General features: G+C 38.8%; 1 protein-coding gene across 1 annotated transcript; it reads left to right on the top strand.

Moving 5' to 3' along the window:
- The first annotated feature begins 10,680 nt into the window (after window positions 1-10,680).
- On the top strand, window positions 10,681-16,323 carry LOC105925161. The gene is made up of 5 exons (XM_036129411.1): window positions 10,681-10,697; window positions 14,149-14,483; window positions 14,607-14,765; window positions 14,954-15,046; window positions 15,539-16,323. The coding sequence occupies exons 2-5, from the start codon at window positions 14,223-14,225 to the stop codon at window positions 15,860-15,862; spliced, it is 837 nt and encodes a 278-aa protein (XP_035985304.1). The 5' UTR covers window positions 10,681-10,697; window positions 14,149-14,222; the 3' UTR covers window positions 15,863-16,323.
- Window positions 16,324-17,993: the final 1,670 nt, after the last annotated feature.

Raw genomic sequence — 17,993 nt, 5'->3', positions numbered from 1 at the left:
AATAGGGGACTGAGTAGGTGAACAGAGTAGAAACCAATTAGAGAAAACAGGTGGAACTAATCAAAGGAAGGGAAGTGAAGCTAAGATGGACTGAACAGAACACAAGCATATAATGCAAACTAGAACTAATACTAGGATAAGAACCATGACAAAGTACAGAATATAAATCACTAAGACTAAAACTCATGACAGGATAAACTACAACCGTACACAAGCTATAAAAGAATCCAAACAAGACAGAAACCAAAACCTGAGGCAGGAGAGAGGCCTAACTGATTAAAAAACAAACCAAAACAAAACCCAGAATATGACAAACGGAAAATCATGGTCTGAACTCCTGGAGTTATGTTTTCACTCAGCACCTTAGAAAATGGAAAATCTCACCATGGCATGAACATGTTTGTTCCATTTAGAGACTCATTTCATTGAGAGCTGATGATCTTCCAATGAACAAAACTGCTTTAATATTCCAAGTAATATAATGTTTGAGTAACCAGGGCAACTGATGTGGTGGCATCTTGGTCCAGTGACCAAAAATTGTACTCAAGTAAGAGGAGCACTAAAATATTTTTTGTCGATATAAAACTTATGAAACCAATACAGTTAATACAGTATATTGCCAAAGTATTTGGTTATCTGATTTTCCATGTTCATGAACTTTAATGACATCTTATTCCTAATCTATAGGGTAAAATTTGTTGATGATCCCTACTTCCATCAATAGCAACTTTATATCCTCAGGGTTTGGAGCTGTTGGCAAGTCACTCTGTCATTTTCCACAGCCTGTTATCTGTTTGTTGTGGCTAAAAGTCAGATATAAACCGTGTTAGTAGATGTGGTAGATAACTGTAAGTACCAGAACATGACTGGATGTGTTTCCATAATTTCTAGATATTTTGTTGCAATGCCACTTAATTTAATTTGGCTTCCCAGCAATTTTTGGGATGTAAATTCATAATAAAAAAATAAACAGATTGATACAGTAGCCTGCCTCTTAGTGGAGATACAAGTAATACTGGCACCCTGTGGCTCAAATCGGTACAACAGCTTGCCAATCACAACAATCTAATTGGCCGTTTTTAAATGGTGTGTTGCTGTTGTGAATTTTTACTTAGCTATATGATGTTGTATTCTGTTCTATTTCTAGTCTGCTTCACTTACTGGCTTGCATCTTAGCAGGCTGCTGCTCTTTTTGCAAGATACAATACCAAATGATGCACTCTGCGTTGGGAACCCTGGGAAATCTCATAAGATTGGCTGAGGAATCGGGAAGTAAACACAAGCTATATTCTGAACCAAAGTTTTTCTGGACAGTACCTCTACAAACATGACTAAGACATTCTTGATGGAGAGGACCAATTGTTTACAGGGAATACTACTTCAATCTCAGGTGACAAATGAGAATGATTTAGGTTGATTTTACAGTAAATATCTTACTTACAGCTCCTTTAATGATCAAACATAGAGCATAAACAGAGCATGTTCCTAGTACATATAAAATACACATTTTGTGTAACACTAATTTAGTGGAGTCTGAACTCTACACTGCAAAAAGGGAACTAAAAGTAAATAAAATCTTCCTGAAATTTGTGTATTTGTCCTTGATTTGAGCAAGTAAATGAGATTATCAGCCAATGGAATGAGTATTTTGACCACTAAACTAAGATAGTTGGAAATACTGCACTTGAAATAAGATGGAGATTAGTTGTTCCCATTTTAACTGCAGCTCATTTAAACTTGCCTGCTCAAATCAAGGACAAATACACCGATTTAAAAGAAAATTTTACTTATAGTTCCCTTTTTGCAGTGTATCATTTAACATTTTTAATTGTTTTATGCAGACAGCTCTGTAGGAGTTCCAGGTTTGAATGCAGTTTTCCAAAAGCGCCTAATGAACCTGTTCACTCTTGTGTCCTACCAACTTAAACTCCACTGTCTGTCATATTCTTTTTTATTTTTAAAATACAGTATATTGACATTTGCTTATGATTGTTTAATATTATTGTTTTAATATAAACAATTGTCTATTGTTTGTCTATTTTTACTGTAGATACCTCATCTGAGATTACCCGACGAAAATAATAAACAAATAATAAGTGTTTAGTAGTTATTGTAAATTTGTCATGCAGTTCAAAAGTAACTCTGACCAGGTACACGTTGGTTACAAAAATAAATATGAAATACTGTAATTCTTTAAACATTTCCTGCCTGTCAGGTCTCAGCAGGCAGCGCCGTGCAGTTTCTGCCGGCTCTACCTCCTCTGCTCTCTCCCCAGGTGACTGCAGTTGACAGGTGGGCGGGGTGCGCGCACCTGCGGCTAGTTCAGCAGTGTTCGACCGCACTAAGAACTGCGCTTGGACAGCAGGAGGACGCCAGAGTGTTAACCATTGTGGTTCCCACTCACACTCCCTTGGCTTCCTCTCGTGTTGGATCCCTCATCCGTGCTCTGACGTTGCAAGCCAAGTCTTCTGGATCCCCTCGTCCTGGATTTTGCTCCGGACTTCCTCTCGAGCTCCCTTGGTATTACCAAGCTGGGCGTAGAAGCCTCACTGGATTTACCTGGTTCCTCCTGCTGTCCTCGGATCCCTAGACCTGCCAGCGCTGCTCGGACCCTGCCCAAAAGCCCTCGTTCATCAGTCGCTCAGTCACCTGCTTCCATCTACATCAGGCAAGAGCTGGTCCGCTCCGCTTCTGTGATTGAGCACGTCCCATTCGTGTTTCTCTCCTTGTCGCCTCCTCTTCGAGACAGATCCTCCCGTGCTATTGTTATCGTCGCAGTCAATTCAATAAATAACTTTAACTGCTTCCTGGTTTACCAAGTGTGTTTTGCATGTGGGCCAAATACGTTAAGCAAAACAGGACACTGCATACACTACAAAAATGCAAGGAATCAATTAACTATACAAATCTGTCCATCAATATCTGCAATTATTTGTCAGTTGAGACAACAAATAATTTAATAAGCCAATAGTTTTTTAAAGGTAGAAAAGATTAAAATTTTTAGTGGACAATCATGCTTCAATGGTAACGGAACTCTAACAAAGCAGTGTAAGGTGGTAAACTCCCATCATGTGTTAGTTAAACTGTATATATCTGTATCAAAATTGAAACCTTATTTTAAAAGATTTCAATTTAGTACTGACACATCTTCCTAAAAATGTATTATGTATAGCCTATTTGATATTTTTCAAGTAACATTTTTTATTATATTATCCATTGTAAATATGAAAATAACAACATTTCCAAATAAAACAGGCCCATTCATTGAAACTTTGGCATAGACCTTAGCTTAGTGGTCATCAAATATGCTCTGTTCTAATTGCAGAATAACTGGACTGCATCCTTGGGGCCCTTTAAAAAACAAATGTACTTTCATCTGTACTCATCAATTACACACTTGCAAAGCACACGAGAATGAACTTGAGGACTAGAGAGTAGAGAAACAGCTAATTACTTCCGCAATGACTTCGTACAACATTAACCAGAGCATTAACTCTTCTTTGGTGACAACAGCCTTACATTTGGTTCTGGAGTTAAATAGCTAAAGCAAAAATAAAATACTTTGGATTTTTCATTAGTTCAATATTGAATTTTTACATTTAGGTCTTAAAAACAGAAAAAACATCAACACCTTTATTTTCTTTTAGCAGTTTTGTTTTGAAACAGAGAAATAAAAGAATGAACCATACACAGCTTATATATTAATTCCTTCTCTCTCTGTGTAAAGCATCATTTCAGCACAACCTGTGATAAAACATTTAATCAAACAAACACTGACCATTATTACATTTACTAAAGTCCTATCAAAGTTGCTACCAAAGTTCCTACTTTTAAAACATTAAAATATACGTAAAATATATATATTTCCAAGCAACCTTGATTCTTAAACTTGCATTAACACCTTTGATGTTCCTACAATTATTGTAGTTTACCATTATTAGGTCAGCATATGCAGGCAGTGATTGGCTCCTTCCCCATGGCTTCATAGGAAGGGGATCATCTTCAGTGGTGTCTGCAGGAGAGGCAGATTCTTCAAGCTGGCTGTTAGGTGTCACTACACCTCCTGACAAAGAATTTAGAGTTTGCTCTTCCTAGAAAACAGACAAGGGTGAATAGTTTCTAGTAAATGAACACAGTTTGGTTATATGTAAGACACTATTATCAAACAAATAACATATATGTATGATCAATTGAAGTTCAACATATTTCACATAAGTTTTTAAGAGCATTTGAGCAATTCATATTTTGGACAGGAAAAACTGCTTAAGCTGTATTCAAACATTTCTCATCATACCACATTTGTTAGTGTATTTTAAAATGTACTTTATGTGCTCTGAAACATGATGAAATGAAGGACTTTCATGGCATTTCCAGTGCCCTTAAATCAAAAATAATCACAAACACTTGTTGTGCCATCAAGCCATGAGGAAAGGTCTAATTGAATTGGAAACAAATGAAACAGAACTTTTGCAGGCAACAGGAACTGCCCCCCTCACAGGGTGCCGTGGTTATAAAGCCTTGCTTCTCACAGACAATCGTCGTCATTTCCCATTGCTCCTGGGAGCAACATAGGGGTGAACTTTCTTCATCCTCTGTGGAGCAGAGGACCTGACTGGATCGAAGCTAAGACGGCAGTCTAACTTCTGTGTCACCAGACGCCTGTGTAAAAGAATCCATCTATGCTGAAACCAGCTTTGTTTATTTGTCTTAGCTGTTGCAGGAAAACTGACTAGAGACGACGCGGAGCGGTCTCCTTTCCTTACCAGGCCAAAGTGAGAGAAGGGGCTAATCTGAAGTTGCCTGCTGCAGGGCTGAGTTTCACATGCCGGAGACCTGACTACGACCCAGAGCCGCCTGCTTCCACCGCCGCGTTTCAGCTAAGCCCATAGCCGCAGAGCTGCATGATAGCCACAGCCCGTTGCTGAAACAATCAGCTTTCACCCTGCCTAATTCAACTACATCCAACTGGTTGTCCAAAGTGAACTGAACTGACACAGAGGCGCCAACAGGTTTGGCAGAGAAATAAATAGGGAAAGTTAAATGGTTTATTTACAATAGTTTTACTCCATGCGTTCTCACTGTGTTTTTGAAACAAAGGTTTGTTTTGTTTCGCTCTACCATCATTCGATAGTGCTGCGAGCGTTATTACTGCATTAATAAGGAACATTAATATCGATTTAAGGGTGTTTTTGTATAACTTTAGGATTTACTGATTTTAGTGACAAATCGCTACAGCAACCAATAAATTCCAAGAGGTATAATCACATTAGTAAAATCAAGTGTTCTAAAGGTTACTGATTTTTACTGAGCAAATCATTCTTTAAAATGTTATTTTATCAAATAATGTTTGTTTAACCCAGGATTTGCCTTGTGAATGGGTTGAAACACCAATGGTGTTCTAAATTAGTTAAGCTAATTTAACCTCATTCCACTTTCTTAAAGATGAACTTTGGTTCTTTAACTAAGATCTGCAGTGAACCAGAATTCACTGAATTATTCTGATGATGAGCAACCATTTTATTTTGTCTTTTTTTGTGTGTACATATGTCCTTAACTTCTTTTATCTTAATTTTGCTTAGTAGTTTAGTTAATTTAAAAGTATGTTGTGCTTTAATAGCACAACACACTTTTAAATTTAGGGCACAGTGCACAGTGGCACACTTGATAGCATGGTTGCCTTGCCTGGGATCTTTCTGCATGGCTTCCACCCACAGTCCAAAAACATTAGGTTAATTGGTCTCTCTAAATTGCCCTTAGGTAATGCATTGTTGTTTACTCCAGGATAGACTGTCAACGGTGTACCCACCTCTCATCTAATTACTGCTGGAGATAGACATTAGAAGGTCAGCTCTGTTGATACTCTTTGCAAACCTGATTGTTTGTTGAAGCTTGGTCCTGTCCTCATTGATGTACTGAGAAGGGGGCAAGATTTATGGTTCTTGTGTGGTAGATGATGCTTTCCAGACTAATGGCTGTTACATAGCTACTCCATGAGATACCGGTAAGTGAGAGGAAGACATGCATAGTTTTGAGACGATGCAGCAGTTTTGTGTTGTTTTTTTTCTCAGAAGACTAGCATAACGGGGCTAAACAGAACACATACAGGAGAAGAACGGAGACAACCCTGCATTCTTTTGACAGTGTCCTGCGCAGGAGCAGACAGGTGAGGAGAAGGTATTTTTTCTATCCATTGAGATTTTAACATTCAGAAAGTCGTTTGTCTTTCTAACCTAGCTGTTAGCTAAAAATGTCACCGCAATAAAGCCTCTTCCTTTTAGAGTTAACAACAGCTGTCACATTATTGGTAGATTAGCTACTTCGAGGAGATGTGTGATTGTTAAATGCCATGGAGCTGCGTTTTAATTATATTTAATCTAACTGCGGATAAATTAAAAGGAGGTCTTTCATCCATTAACCAGCTTTTTTATAGGGTGGAATGAGACAAATGAGTCATGTGTCACTGGTCATGTCATGTGTCAAATTATGTAGATGTAGATTATTTTCTGTGCACCAACTGTCATCCTGCAGTTGGTGCAAAGCTGTTTTTAAGGACATAGAGGCCCATCCTCCTAGGAGCATCCTGATTGAGATGCAAGCCAATGACCCACCTGCCATTGTCCTGGGCCATTAGAAGCTATTGCTTGGTGTGAGTGGAGTACTTGGTCACCTGAATCATGATGAGAATGCTGATGTAATCTCTATGGAATGTGTTGGAGAACCGAGCTGGAAACACTGAGGAGTTGAAAGCACAATCTTCCCCCTCTGTTTAGTGATGGCCTTTCTCTTCTTTCACCTGTCTTTCACATCATGTGTTCTCCTTGCCATCAAAAGAGTGCTCTTTGCTCTTGAGGTGCAAGTGGATTGCTTAATCTTGCCCTGAGCTGCTGGCCCTCCAGTGCTGTGCCAGGCGTTTATGTAGCTGTTGTTTAGTTTCTCCAAAGTAGGAGTCTGAGAAGTCCTTGCTGCATTGGTCCACATACACAAGACCACTCAGCTGGGGTTTGGTTGTTCTGTCTTTGGGATAAACCAGTTTTTGTCTGAGAGTATAATTAAGTCCTGATAGCTGAGAATTTGCACAGGCATTGCGAGGGATGTTGTAACTTCACACCAAACATCACTGTGTGATGCATGTCTAGTATTGGCCATTTAGTGTGCTTTTGGTCCTTATTTACTCCTGTCACAGAGGAGGTTAAAGTTTTACTGAAAAAGATGAAATTCTCCTCCTGCCCGTTAGATGTTGTACTCACATCACTGTATGTAGTATTTGATGTTGTTGGCCCATTATGTGGTCAAACTCTTGATCATTTCTCTTTCTACTGGGTCAGTCCCAAGCTTATTCAAGCCATCAACCTTAAGCCCTATTTAAAAAAATAAAAAAACAATTTGGACCCATCGAATCCGTGTAATTATAGGCTAAAGTTCTGGAGAAAGCTAGTGGCAGGCCAGCTAACTATTTTACTGTGAAAAAAATATTTTGGATAAGTTCCAATCTGGTTTCCATAAGATGCACTCCACTGAGACAGCTGTGTTAAAGATGTCTAATGATATATTGATGGCTACACACTCTGGTGAGAACAGATTGTATTGGATCTGTTTTCAGCTTTTGACACGGTCGACAATAAAATTCTGTTACATCAACTAGAAAATTACTTAAAATTTTCTGGTACTGTTCTTAAGTGGTTTTCTTCCTATCTGAACAACAATATGTTTTCCATGTTTGTGAATAATATTATATCTGAAGTAATACCCACTATTGTTTCTTTTATACATCAACCCTCTTGGGAAGATTTTACCAGCTTTAAAAATATGTTTCTATGCTGATGAGATTCAATTGTACTGCTCCTTTAATGACTCAGAATTTAACAAGTTGGATGACCTGTTAAATTGTTTTGCTTGTATTAAGGACTGACTTACCAATAAATGTCTTCAGTTCCAGTAAGACTGAAAACTCTAATCATTGCACCCAGAACCAAAGGTTTCTGCGATCAACACCTGAGTTCCCTGGGCTCCTCATCCCAGCCCAGTCTATGGCACCTTGATGTTCTTTTTGACCAGTCGATGTCCCTGGATTCCCATTCACAACTTTTAGTTAAAAATTGCTTTTATCACTTGAGAAATATCTCTAAATGCAGGGCAATAATTTCTGAATCTGACCTGGAGATGATTATTCATGATTTCCTCTGGTTCCGATTATTGTAACTTTCTTTTTATTTGTTTTAACAAATCAGCAGTCACTAGTCTCCAGTTGATCCCGAACGCTGCAGAAAGGCTTTTAACGGGAACAGACAGAAGGGCTCACATCATACCGGTTTCATTCTCTTTAGATTAGTTACCTGTCATATTTAGAAATTATTTTAAAATTTTAGTTTTTTAGTAGTTAGACTTTTAGAGCTTTTAGTGGACAGGTCCCCAATACATCGCAAACCTTTTGATACCTTACTCTTCCGGCTGAACTCTCCATTGCTCAGGCCAAAATCATCTGAAGGTCCCTAATACCCCGTTTAAAACCTTGAGGGGACCTGTCCTTCCAAGCTGTAGCCCCCAGACCGTGGAATGCACTGCCCCTGTCTCTCCATGTGGACAACTCTGTTGAATCCTTTAAAATAAAACTTTTATTTAGACAAGCGTTTACACTGTAAAATCCAATAGCTGTCTTAACTTGAAAGACATGAGTTAGCTGTAGTTGGGTATCAATAATTTGTGCTTCTTAATTGGTTTTCGAAAGTAAAGGTTAATTTCATGGTGAAAAAAAGCTACTTACTTATTGTTTTAAGTGAATATAACTTTGTTTGAAGTCTTCTTAACTTGCTTAGAGCGACTAATTTGGAGCATGCGCAATAGAAGCCACGCCCACCAACGTTCAGTCTCCTGCTCAGGACCGTTAGTGGTGCCGATAGGACTGTGCCGACACATTTTCTGTAGATTTCATCGCATGTGGAACAATAAGGTAAGATTTCAAGCAAGTTAGGTTAATATTTGTGTGTGAATTTGTGTTTCTATCTGTTGCCTCGACATAAGCTATCATATGTTAAACATTAACAAGCTAACAGGCCGAGCACATGTTCGGGCATGTACCACCATCCCGGGATTCACCTGAAAATTAATTTTAACGGTGAAAACGCTCACATTTTAAATGTAGCTACAGCAATTTTTAGTTTTCACGGAGTTGACACAGTGGATGTATTTTGGTCGAATGTTGGGTGTTAACAACACAAAAAGTCCCGAGTTGCAAAGTAATATATCAATGAAATTTGCTACATCAGTTGTGTAGAGGAAACACTAAACGAGGCCATTTTTAAGCTAGACACAGTTTTCAGCCACATTACTCGGCAGTGTTGTGGCTAAAGGCGTTCTTTGAACGATAGTTCCTGAACGTAGGCTACTGTATAACTGTCTGAGAAACGTTACTGTGAACACGTTTATTCTGGTGTTTGTGAACGGCCCCCTCTCTCAGTTTAACTTCGTTCAATAGGGTGCCAGGTTTTATATAGAACCTGCCAGACGAAGACCTGGCTAAAACACACGACAAACAGGCCTTAATATGTAGCGGAAAAAACACCCTATCTGGCAACACCAGCCACCACGTCGCACCGCCGCTAAGTCATCAAAACACAAAGCAGCACGGAGGCTTCGTGAGGATGCGAAAAATCTTACATTTCTGTGCAAACGTTGCCCGCCAGCTTTCAAAAAGAAAATAAGCACTTTAGTTACATCCTCAGCAAACCTGAAACGGTACGTTGAACTGATAGCATTTCAAGGTATGTGCAAGCAAATCAAAATTATAAATATGCAATCTAACGCATAGTTTTTCAGTGTTAAAACTGATAAAATAATGTTTGCCTGTGGTTCTATAGGGGTAGTGGCAATAAAAAAAAAAAATAGCTCGCAGCAACATATGGAAAAAAAGAACTATGAACTAGTTAATTTTTGGAACTGTGAACTTAGTTAAAAATTTTGAAGTATGAACTAACTAGTTACTTTTAAAATGTAATAATATATTTTTTAAACTAGTTCATGCATAAAGTGAACTTTCCCAACACTGTTGGTTGGACATAGAAGAACATAAGTTACTTTACTGCTAGTTTCTGTTTAAATTGTTTGCAAAGCCAAAAACGTGGAAATTACATGACGGTTGGCAAAAAAAGGACATTTATATTTGCAGCTGAATATTAAGAAAGACCCTGTCAAACGTTTTAAATAAAAACAAGAAAAACATTGACAATTAAAATGTATATTGATGTTTCTTCTATCCCGCCTGTGTTCCCATCCGTCCAGCACGGACAGATGGACCAATGTACACCTTTTATTCAAAGTCAAATTAGACTGAAGTCGTTCCATATTTTTACAAGATAACACCTGCTATTGATGGAACACACACGTGAGTTGCATTGCCAATATTGTTGTAATTATACTTAAGTCAGGATTGTTTATACTCTTAATTTTTCGAAATGTTTTCATGACTCAATCTGAATCTTCAAATATTCATATCTATGTGGATTTATATTTATGTTGGGAAACAAGCATTCTCCTATAATGCTTGTAAAGTGTGTAAATATGTTTTTACTCTGCAAATCACATCACTTTAAGTGGAACTTTCTTTTAATTAAAACAGTATTTGTCCTTTACAGAAGTGCTTGTGGCAACTGCCTTGAGGGATCTTCACAGCTGCTTTGGCAGTTGGCCTCAGTACACGGGAGGTGAGATAAAGTAGACAATATATATACACACACACACACACACACACTTACAACTTATACCTAAAATTTCCACTTAAAATAATTTCTTGCAGATGCAGTGGACCTGTAAGCAGTGTATTTTTTCTACAGACAAAAGAGGACAGTTGTTAAAACACTATCGCCTAAAACATGGAGGCTTTACTCGGCAACAGCCTATACCATGTCTTTCATAACAATTGCTTGTGCACTTTCAAATCTTTTAATGCACTCAAAGTGCATTTATCGGTTTGGCACTGTCAATCAGACATTGGACAAGCGAGTAAACCCACAGTTGTATTTCACTGCCAATTATGTGAATACACAGAGCCATGCACTGAACAAGAGTTTTTCACACACTTGCGCAGCCATTTAAAACTTAAGCAAAGAGTTCTGTGTCCATACAACGGCTGTGATTTTCACAGCAATGTATATTCAACATTTAATGCACACAAAAGTAGGGTACACAGAGCGAGCGCTACAACACATTTTAAAACCGAAATAGTATCAAACATTGAACATAAAGATCAGTTGGCTGAAGTGGAGAATGATATTTCCTCACAGGATGACTCTGATTGTGAATTTGAAGAGTCTGTAGATGACATACAGGACTTGGAAAGTCAGCTGGAACGTAACCTTGCTGCTCTGTTTTTGAAAATGCAAACAATCCTGCATATATCAGAAAGTGCTACACAAGAAGTTATTCAGCAGATCAATCAGATCCACTTACTTTCACAGCCATTACTTCAAAGTAAAGTCCAGGAGATTATCAGTCAGCATTGTGGTGATGTGGATAATTCCATTGTGAGTGACGTTATAAATGCAGTTTCACAAAGTAATGTCTTGCTGAAATTCACCTCTACAGGAGGGTCCTTATCAACAGCTAGCAGGAGAGCATCTTATATACAGCAAGAATTTCCTCTCGTTAAGCCTGTTGAGTTTCGTCTTGACAGAGATAGTTCTGTTGTATATGTCCCCACACTGAAAATGTTGCAGGCTTTGTTGAGAAATAAGGATATTTTGGATAAGGTGCTGCATTTAGAATGTGGTCCTTCACCAGAAGGATACCACTCATTCAGAGATGGCTCTCATTTTAAAGAAAATGTCTTTTTGAATGTGGAAGAATTTAGGATTGCTCTTGGGCTATATATAGATGATTTTGAGGTTGCTAATCCACTGGGAACATCCAAGAAAAAACACAAACTATGTGCCGTATATTGGGTACTTGCTAATCTTGACTCCAAATATCGGTCAGCTCTTCACTCTATACAACTTGCACTTTTATGTAAGGTCAAGACTGTGAAGGAACATGGCTATGCAGAAGTTCTTGGTCCTCTCATTCAGGATCTTGTTACTCTTGAGGAACATGGTGTGTATGTTGAACAGCTAGCAGAAAGTGTTAAAGGCACTGTATTGTATGTAGCAGCAGACAACTTGGGGGCTCACAGTTTGGCAGGATTCCAGGAGAGTTTTTCAGCAGATCTCTTTTGTCGGTTTTGTATGTGTAAGCAAGATGACATACAGGATAAGGAGGTCAGATCAGGTCTACACCAGACAAGGACAAGAGAGGACCATGACAGACATGTGCAAGAGGTTATACAGGACCATACTATGGCTAGACATCTCGGTGTAAAAAGAGGGTGTCCGCTGAATGAAAACTTGAAACACTTTCATGTGGTGAATGGTTTTCCACCTGACATTCTGCATGACTTTTTAGAGGGTATAGTACCAGCAGAAATGTCACTGTGTCTTCAGGACTTTATGACCAAGAAGTATGTTTCTTTGGACTCTTTGAATAAGGCTATTAGGCAGTTTCGTTACACATTCTCAGATAAAGCTGACCAACCACAGATCATTCCAAAGACCTTCATTGCTAAAAGAACCATTGGGGGCAACGGCCACGAAAACTGGGCTCTCTTGAGACTTCTTCCATTGATGGTAGGCCATAAAATCCCAGAAGGAGACCATGCATGGGAGATACTGATGCTTCTAAAAGATATACTAGAAATAGTAATGTCATCGCACTTTACTGAAGAATTAATCCACTTTCTGGTTTGCAAAATCTCAGAACATAGAGAGTTACTGCAGCAAACCTTTCCGACCTACAAACTCCGTCCAAAACATCATTTCATTGAACATTACCCTCAAATGATAAAAACCTTTGGCCCACTAGTCGATGTGTGGACGATGCGTTTTGAAGGCAAGCACAAATTCTTCAAAAAGGTTGTGCGTGACAGTCATAATTTCAAGAATGTAGCACACACCTTGGCTGTAAGACACCAGAAGATGATGGCCTTCCATTTGGATTCTGCTTCGTTCTTTAAGCCTTCTGTGGAAATTGATAAAGTGAGATCAGTTATGATTTCATCTTTTCCTGACAATGTTCAGCGCTCACTACATCAGCGAAACGCCAAGCAAAGTACAGTGCTGGTTGCATCTTCTGCCTGTGTTCACGGTGTAAAGTACACTGCTGATATGATCATTTCAGTTGGCTGTTGCTCGGGTCTACCAGAGTTCCAGCAAATAACACGTATTGTTGTTATCAACACAGAACTCCTGCTAGTTTGCAAGGTTTTGAACTCATGGTATGTTGAACATTTACGTGCTTATGAGTTGTGCTTTAGTGGGGGAGGATCTCTCACAGTCACCCAGATGTCTGAACTGAATGATGTTTTCCCCTTATCATCCTATAGAGTGAAAGGCAATGTGTATGTGACACTGAAGCGTTACATATTATGCTGAATGATATTATGTGGAATGGGTACTAACGTGATCTTCACTCTGTCTAGGACCATGGGAAGCTATAAACTAAGAATTATCATTAATGAAGGGGACATACGGAAAGTGTCACTGGATGGGAAACCAGAAACGGTTGAAGAGCTGAAGATAAAAATCAAAGAAAAATGCAATCTGCAGGATGACTTCAATCTTATGTATGAAGACCCTGACTTTGGTTATTCCCTCTGCAACCTAGATGACATAGAAGACTTGCCAGCTACAAAAGCAACTGTGAAGGTCATTTCAATGGTGACACTGACACTGGTGCCTGCTTCCACCACCAGCATTTCTGATGTCTCAAATGTCTCAGATGATACAGAGATCCTGTCGACATACAGCTCATCGTCATCAACAAGACAAGAGCAGTGGCCAGAGTTTTTTGAGATTCCAAACTTCTCAGTTGATGTAGAATTCAGACTGAGACAGGCTAATCTTCAGTTTTTACGAGACCAAACTTACCTGAATGTACCAAGAGACATGAAGCATGGCATTTTGGAGAAGCTTGCTGAAGCGATCTACAAATTTGATGCCTATCCAAATGCAGAACGAATCCATTCTGTTGCATTGGCGCTCATAAGCAAAAATCCCTGCCTGAGAGAACCAGGCTCGCCAGATGGGTGTTCTGGCTGGAAGAATAGCTTGACATACAAAATGGGGAACTATCGCACTAAACTGAGAAAAGCTGGATGTGCAGAGGTTGCTATTAATCGGGGGGAAAAAGGCACCCCGGAAATGGCATCAAAAGGCCTCAAAAGACCAAAAAGATTTGAGGTCAATTACTTACCAGACCTCCCTGACGGGCAGAATGAAGATAGACTAGAGGTTGAAAGAAAGCTCCTGGTTGAAGAAATGAAGAAACGTAACCCCAGTGGAACTTTCATTGCATCTAAGATGGACCAGACTTTCCCACTGCGGAGACGGGAGATTGTGGAGGCTGAACCTCCAGTGAAAACCCTGAAAGAACGCTGGCCAGCTCTTTTTACAGAGAGACAAGTACGTACTGATATTCAAATGCTTTTTTTTTTGTATTCTGTTATGATTAAGTGTGCATTGATTGTTTTAGGACTGGTAACCAAAGCCAGTCTACTTACTCACATTTTTTTCTTTGTCTTGTAGGTGTTTGCTGAGTTCAACAGAATAGCTACAACAAACCTGGAGAATGACTTTTTTGGTGCTGTTGACCGCTACACACCACACTTTGTCACCATCTTCAAGTCCAAGAAAGGAAGTGTTGGAGAGAAACTGGCTGAGATTGTGCAGCAAATTGATTCAAGGGTCAGTCTACAGACTTACGTTTTTGCTGTGGATTAGATCTTCAAATAACTATTTCAGTCAGGAACTGTTCTCTGCACTGTTAAGCATAAATGGTGACACCTTTTTCATGTGCACTTTTAAAAATGTGTTTGTATTGTAACTTTTGAATGTTGCATAATCCTGAACTTTATGTGTTTATCCACTTCTAGAAACCAGATGTGACAGCAGTGCGTACCCTTGTTCTCCAAGGCATCCCTGTTCTGCTTGGTGATGACCCTAGTAACTTCTACAACACCTCCTTTGTAAGTTCTCATATCTTAAAAAAGCACTTACTGTATGAACTCTGAGTTCAGAACAAAGATGGGCTGCATGCTAACTGTGACAGTTCAGTGTATGCCAGCAGTGTGAGAAAAGAGATAAAACAACAAAAACTATAAACAAACGAGGAACCAGCCATTCAACTAACTCCATTTGTAGTCCATGTCACATTGTTGAACTGCTGAGTGCAACAATGCTAAGCCCACTTGCTCTGCTGTAATTGTGGGTTCTGCACAAGAGGTAGAACATTTCTCTCCCTCAAAAAGAATAGTGGTAACAGCAATAACATCTAAATACATTTTGTATTAGGATAGAGCTTAATTTCATTCATGTTTTTTAGTGGATGTCTGTCAGCTGGGTGTGAAGTGAAAACCTAATAGGCTGGAAGGAAGTGTTGATTTGACAGATGACTTGATAACAATTGATAATGCCAATCAACATTTACCTGAGTAATGTTTGTGTTTGGTTGGATAAAGGATTCTGACAGTCAGGAGGCCTGGGCCCAGGTATCTGTTGGGTTGCTGACTATCATCAGTGAAGATGCGCCTATCTCTCCAAATCATCTCCATCTTGACCCAGTCTCTACTGCCATCATTCTTGAAGGAGGTATTGTAATGGACAGTCTCCAGAACCTACCTCAAGCACTGTGCCTCTTGTTTGGGTTGTCCTATGCACTGCACTTGGACTACCCTAAAACCATGAAAAACACATTCAACTTCATTCAACGAGTGATGCTTGGCCTGGGAGGCAACAAACTCCCCCCCAAACTTCAAACTCTTAAAAATCTCCTGTTGAGTTAGGATGGTAAAAATCAATAGTGACATTTGGAATACAGTTTTGTTTATAAAAGTGAGTCCAGCTGCTTTTAATTGTTAAGTAAATAAAGGCACTCCTTTCATATTGTTTTATATCAGCCCCCGGGTCCATCAGCAAGTTACATTTAGAGGCTGCAGGTGTATGGTCATTCATACATGCGTTAAATTGGTTGCCATAGTTATAAACTAACTGGATGTCACCTGTACTTAGGGTTAGGCAGATTGATTCTGTCAGCACTTGATTCTTTACCAAGTTTGGTCTTTAAACTTTGTTATTACAAAAGTAAAGCACTTGTTCAGGATTATCTTAAAATAAAGGTCAGGGTTGGAATTTTCTTTCCAAAAATGACAAATTTATGTCTTTTTATAAAGCCAAATAAATTGGTTGCCTATTATTACTGGAATATTATTGAAGAACACTTTTGTTACCGATATGTCTATAGGTAGATAGGCAAACAGTCAGTCCAACAGAGTTCGTTGTTCACACCCCTTGGTGTTGCTTTCACTCTGTACTTGAAAAGAAAAAAGTTTTTATTTTTTATGTTGTATAGTTTTTATTGTATATGCAGTGAAATAGGCATGTGTGTGTTCTGGTTCTGTGAGAAGAGATATTCTGTGGTTGGCACTAATACCTTGACATTGATAATTTTAGTCTGAATGTTGTCTTCAAGTGGTACTGATCACTTATAGTAATGATTAACATTTTAATCTCCTCAAAACCAATTAGTATCTCTACCAGCTGTCTCAGGTGCAGATTCGACTGTGAGTATATTTCCCAAAATTCATACTCCTGTAAATAATCCGGTAAAAAAAACAATTACTTAGCAGTGAAGTCAAGAATTCATGGGCCAAAATTTGACTGAAATTACAGGGTGTATCTGGGCCAAGCACACGATAATAATATTTAAGATGATAAAATACATTCAGAATGAAATTACAAATGTCAAAGTAATGCATACTTCATACCAGATTCAAATGGTTTTAAGTCTTTGATTTTAACATTGTAAACTAAATGACAATGGTTGAGGTTTAAGGAATAAACCTGTTTCAACTAAATTGTGGTTGTGTGTTAATTATTTCTATTTTATGATACTTTATACTTCTTATCTGGTACATTTATGTGACAAGTGTATAGTGAGTTGGCAAAACAGAGTTAACATAGGTGAGCATTTGGTGTTTGAGATTGTTATTCTTCTTTAGAATAACAACCTCAATGTCTTTATTACTGTAAATGGGAAAAGTTAAAGTGATTGTTTGAAGTAATTCATTTACACAAGTAACAGTTACTTGGTCTTTTCAATAGGGGTTTGCATGGTTTAATCAAGTAAATCAGAATCCCTCTTCAAGTAACTAAAAACAAGATATTCTAAGTTGCGGGAATTGTCACATTAGTTAGTCAAACTTAAATAATTGTGTTTAGAGTACACACAAAGTAAAGTTCACATGACATTACTTGGTTGTCTGAAATAATAATTCTGAGTAGTCTATACTAAGTCAGGAGTACATCTAAAGTTAATTGTCAAGTACAGCGCACAAAATGTCTTTAGTTACTTAAACTGAAGAGTAAGTATACTATACTAAACTGGGATTTGTAAATACAACATGCAATACCTATTCCACTGTACTTAGTTTTTTAAGTGCAATCGGTTTGCATGCTTTTTTTAAGTAAGGTTAACTAATCGGATTTTACAGTGTACTTAAATGTATGTATTTTTTATGTTATCCTTGTAAGCTGTTCTTTTGACCATGGTCTCGGTTTGGAGGCACTGATCGGTGACAAAGGGCAACCTTGGCGGAGTCCAACTCTCACCGGAAACGAGTCCGACTTACTGCCGGCAACGCGGACCAGACTCTGACACCGGTCATACACAGACCTGACATTCCTTATTAAAGGGCCCAGTACTCCATACTCCTGGAGTACCCCCCACAGGATCCCTTGGGGGACACGGTCGAATGCCTTCTATAGATTCACAAAACAGATGTAGACTGGTTGGGCAAACTCCAATGCCCCCTCCAAGATCCTGCTGAGGGTGTAGAGGTGATGCAGTGTTCCACGGCCAGGACGAAAACCACACTGCTCTTCCTGAATCCGAGATTCGACTATCCGACGGACCCT

The sequence above is a fragment of the Fundulus heteroclitus genome, unplaced genomic scaffold (assembly GCF_011125445.2).
Source record: "Fundulus heteroclitus isolate FHET01 unplaced genomic scaffold, MU-UCD_Fhet_4.1 scaffold_166, whole genome shotgun sequence".
Lineage (NCBI taxonomy): Eukaryota > Metazoa > Chordata > Actinopteri > Cyprinodontiformes > Fundulidae > Fundulus > Fundulus heteroclitus.
Note: the sequence above shows the minus strand (reverse complement) of the source record. Positions and strands in the feature narration are given on the sequence as shown.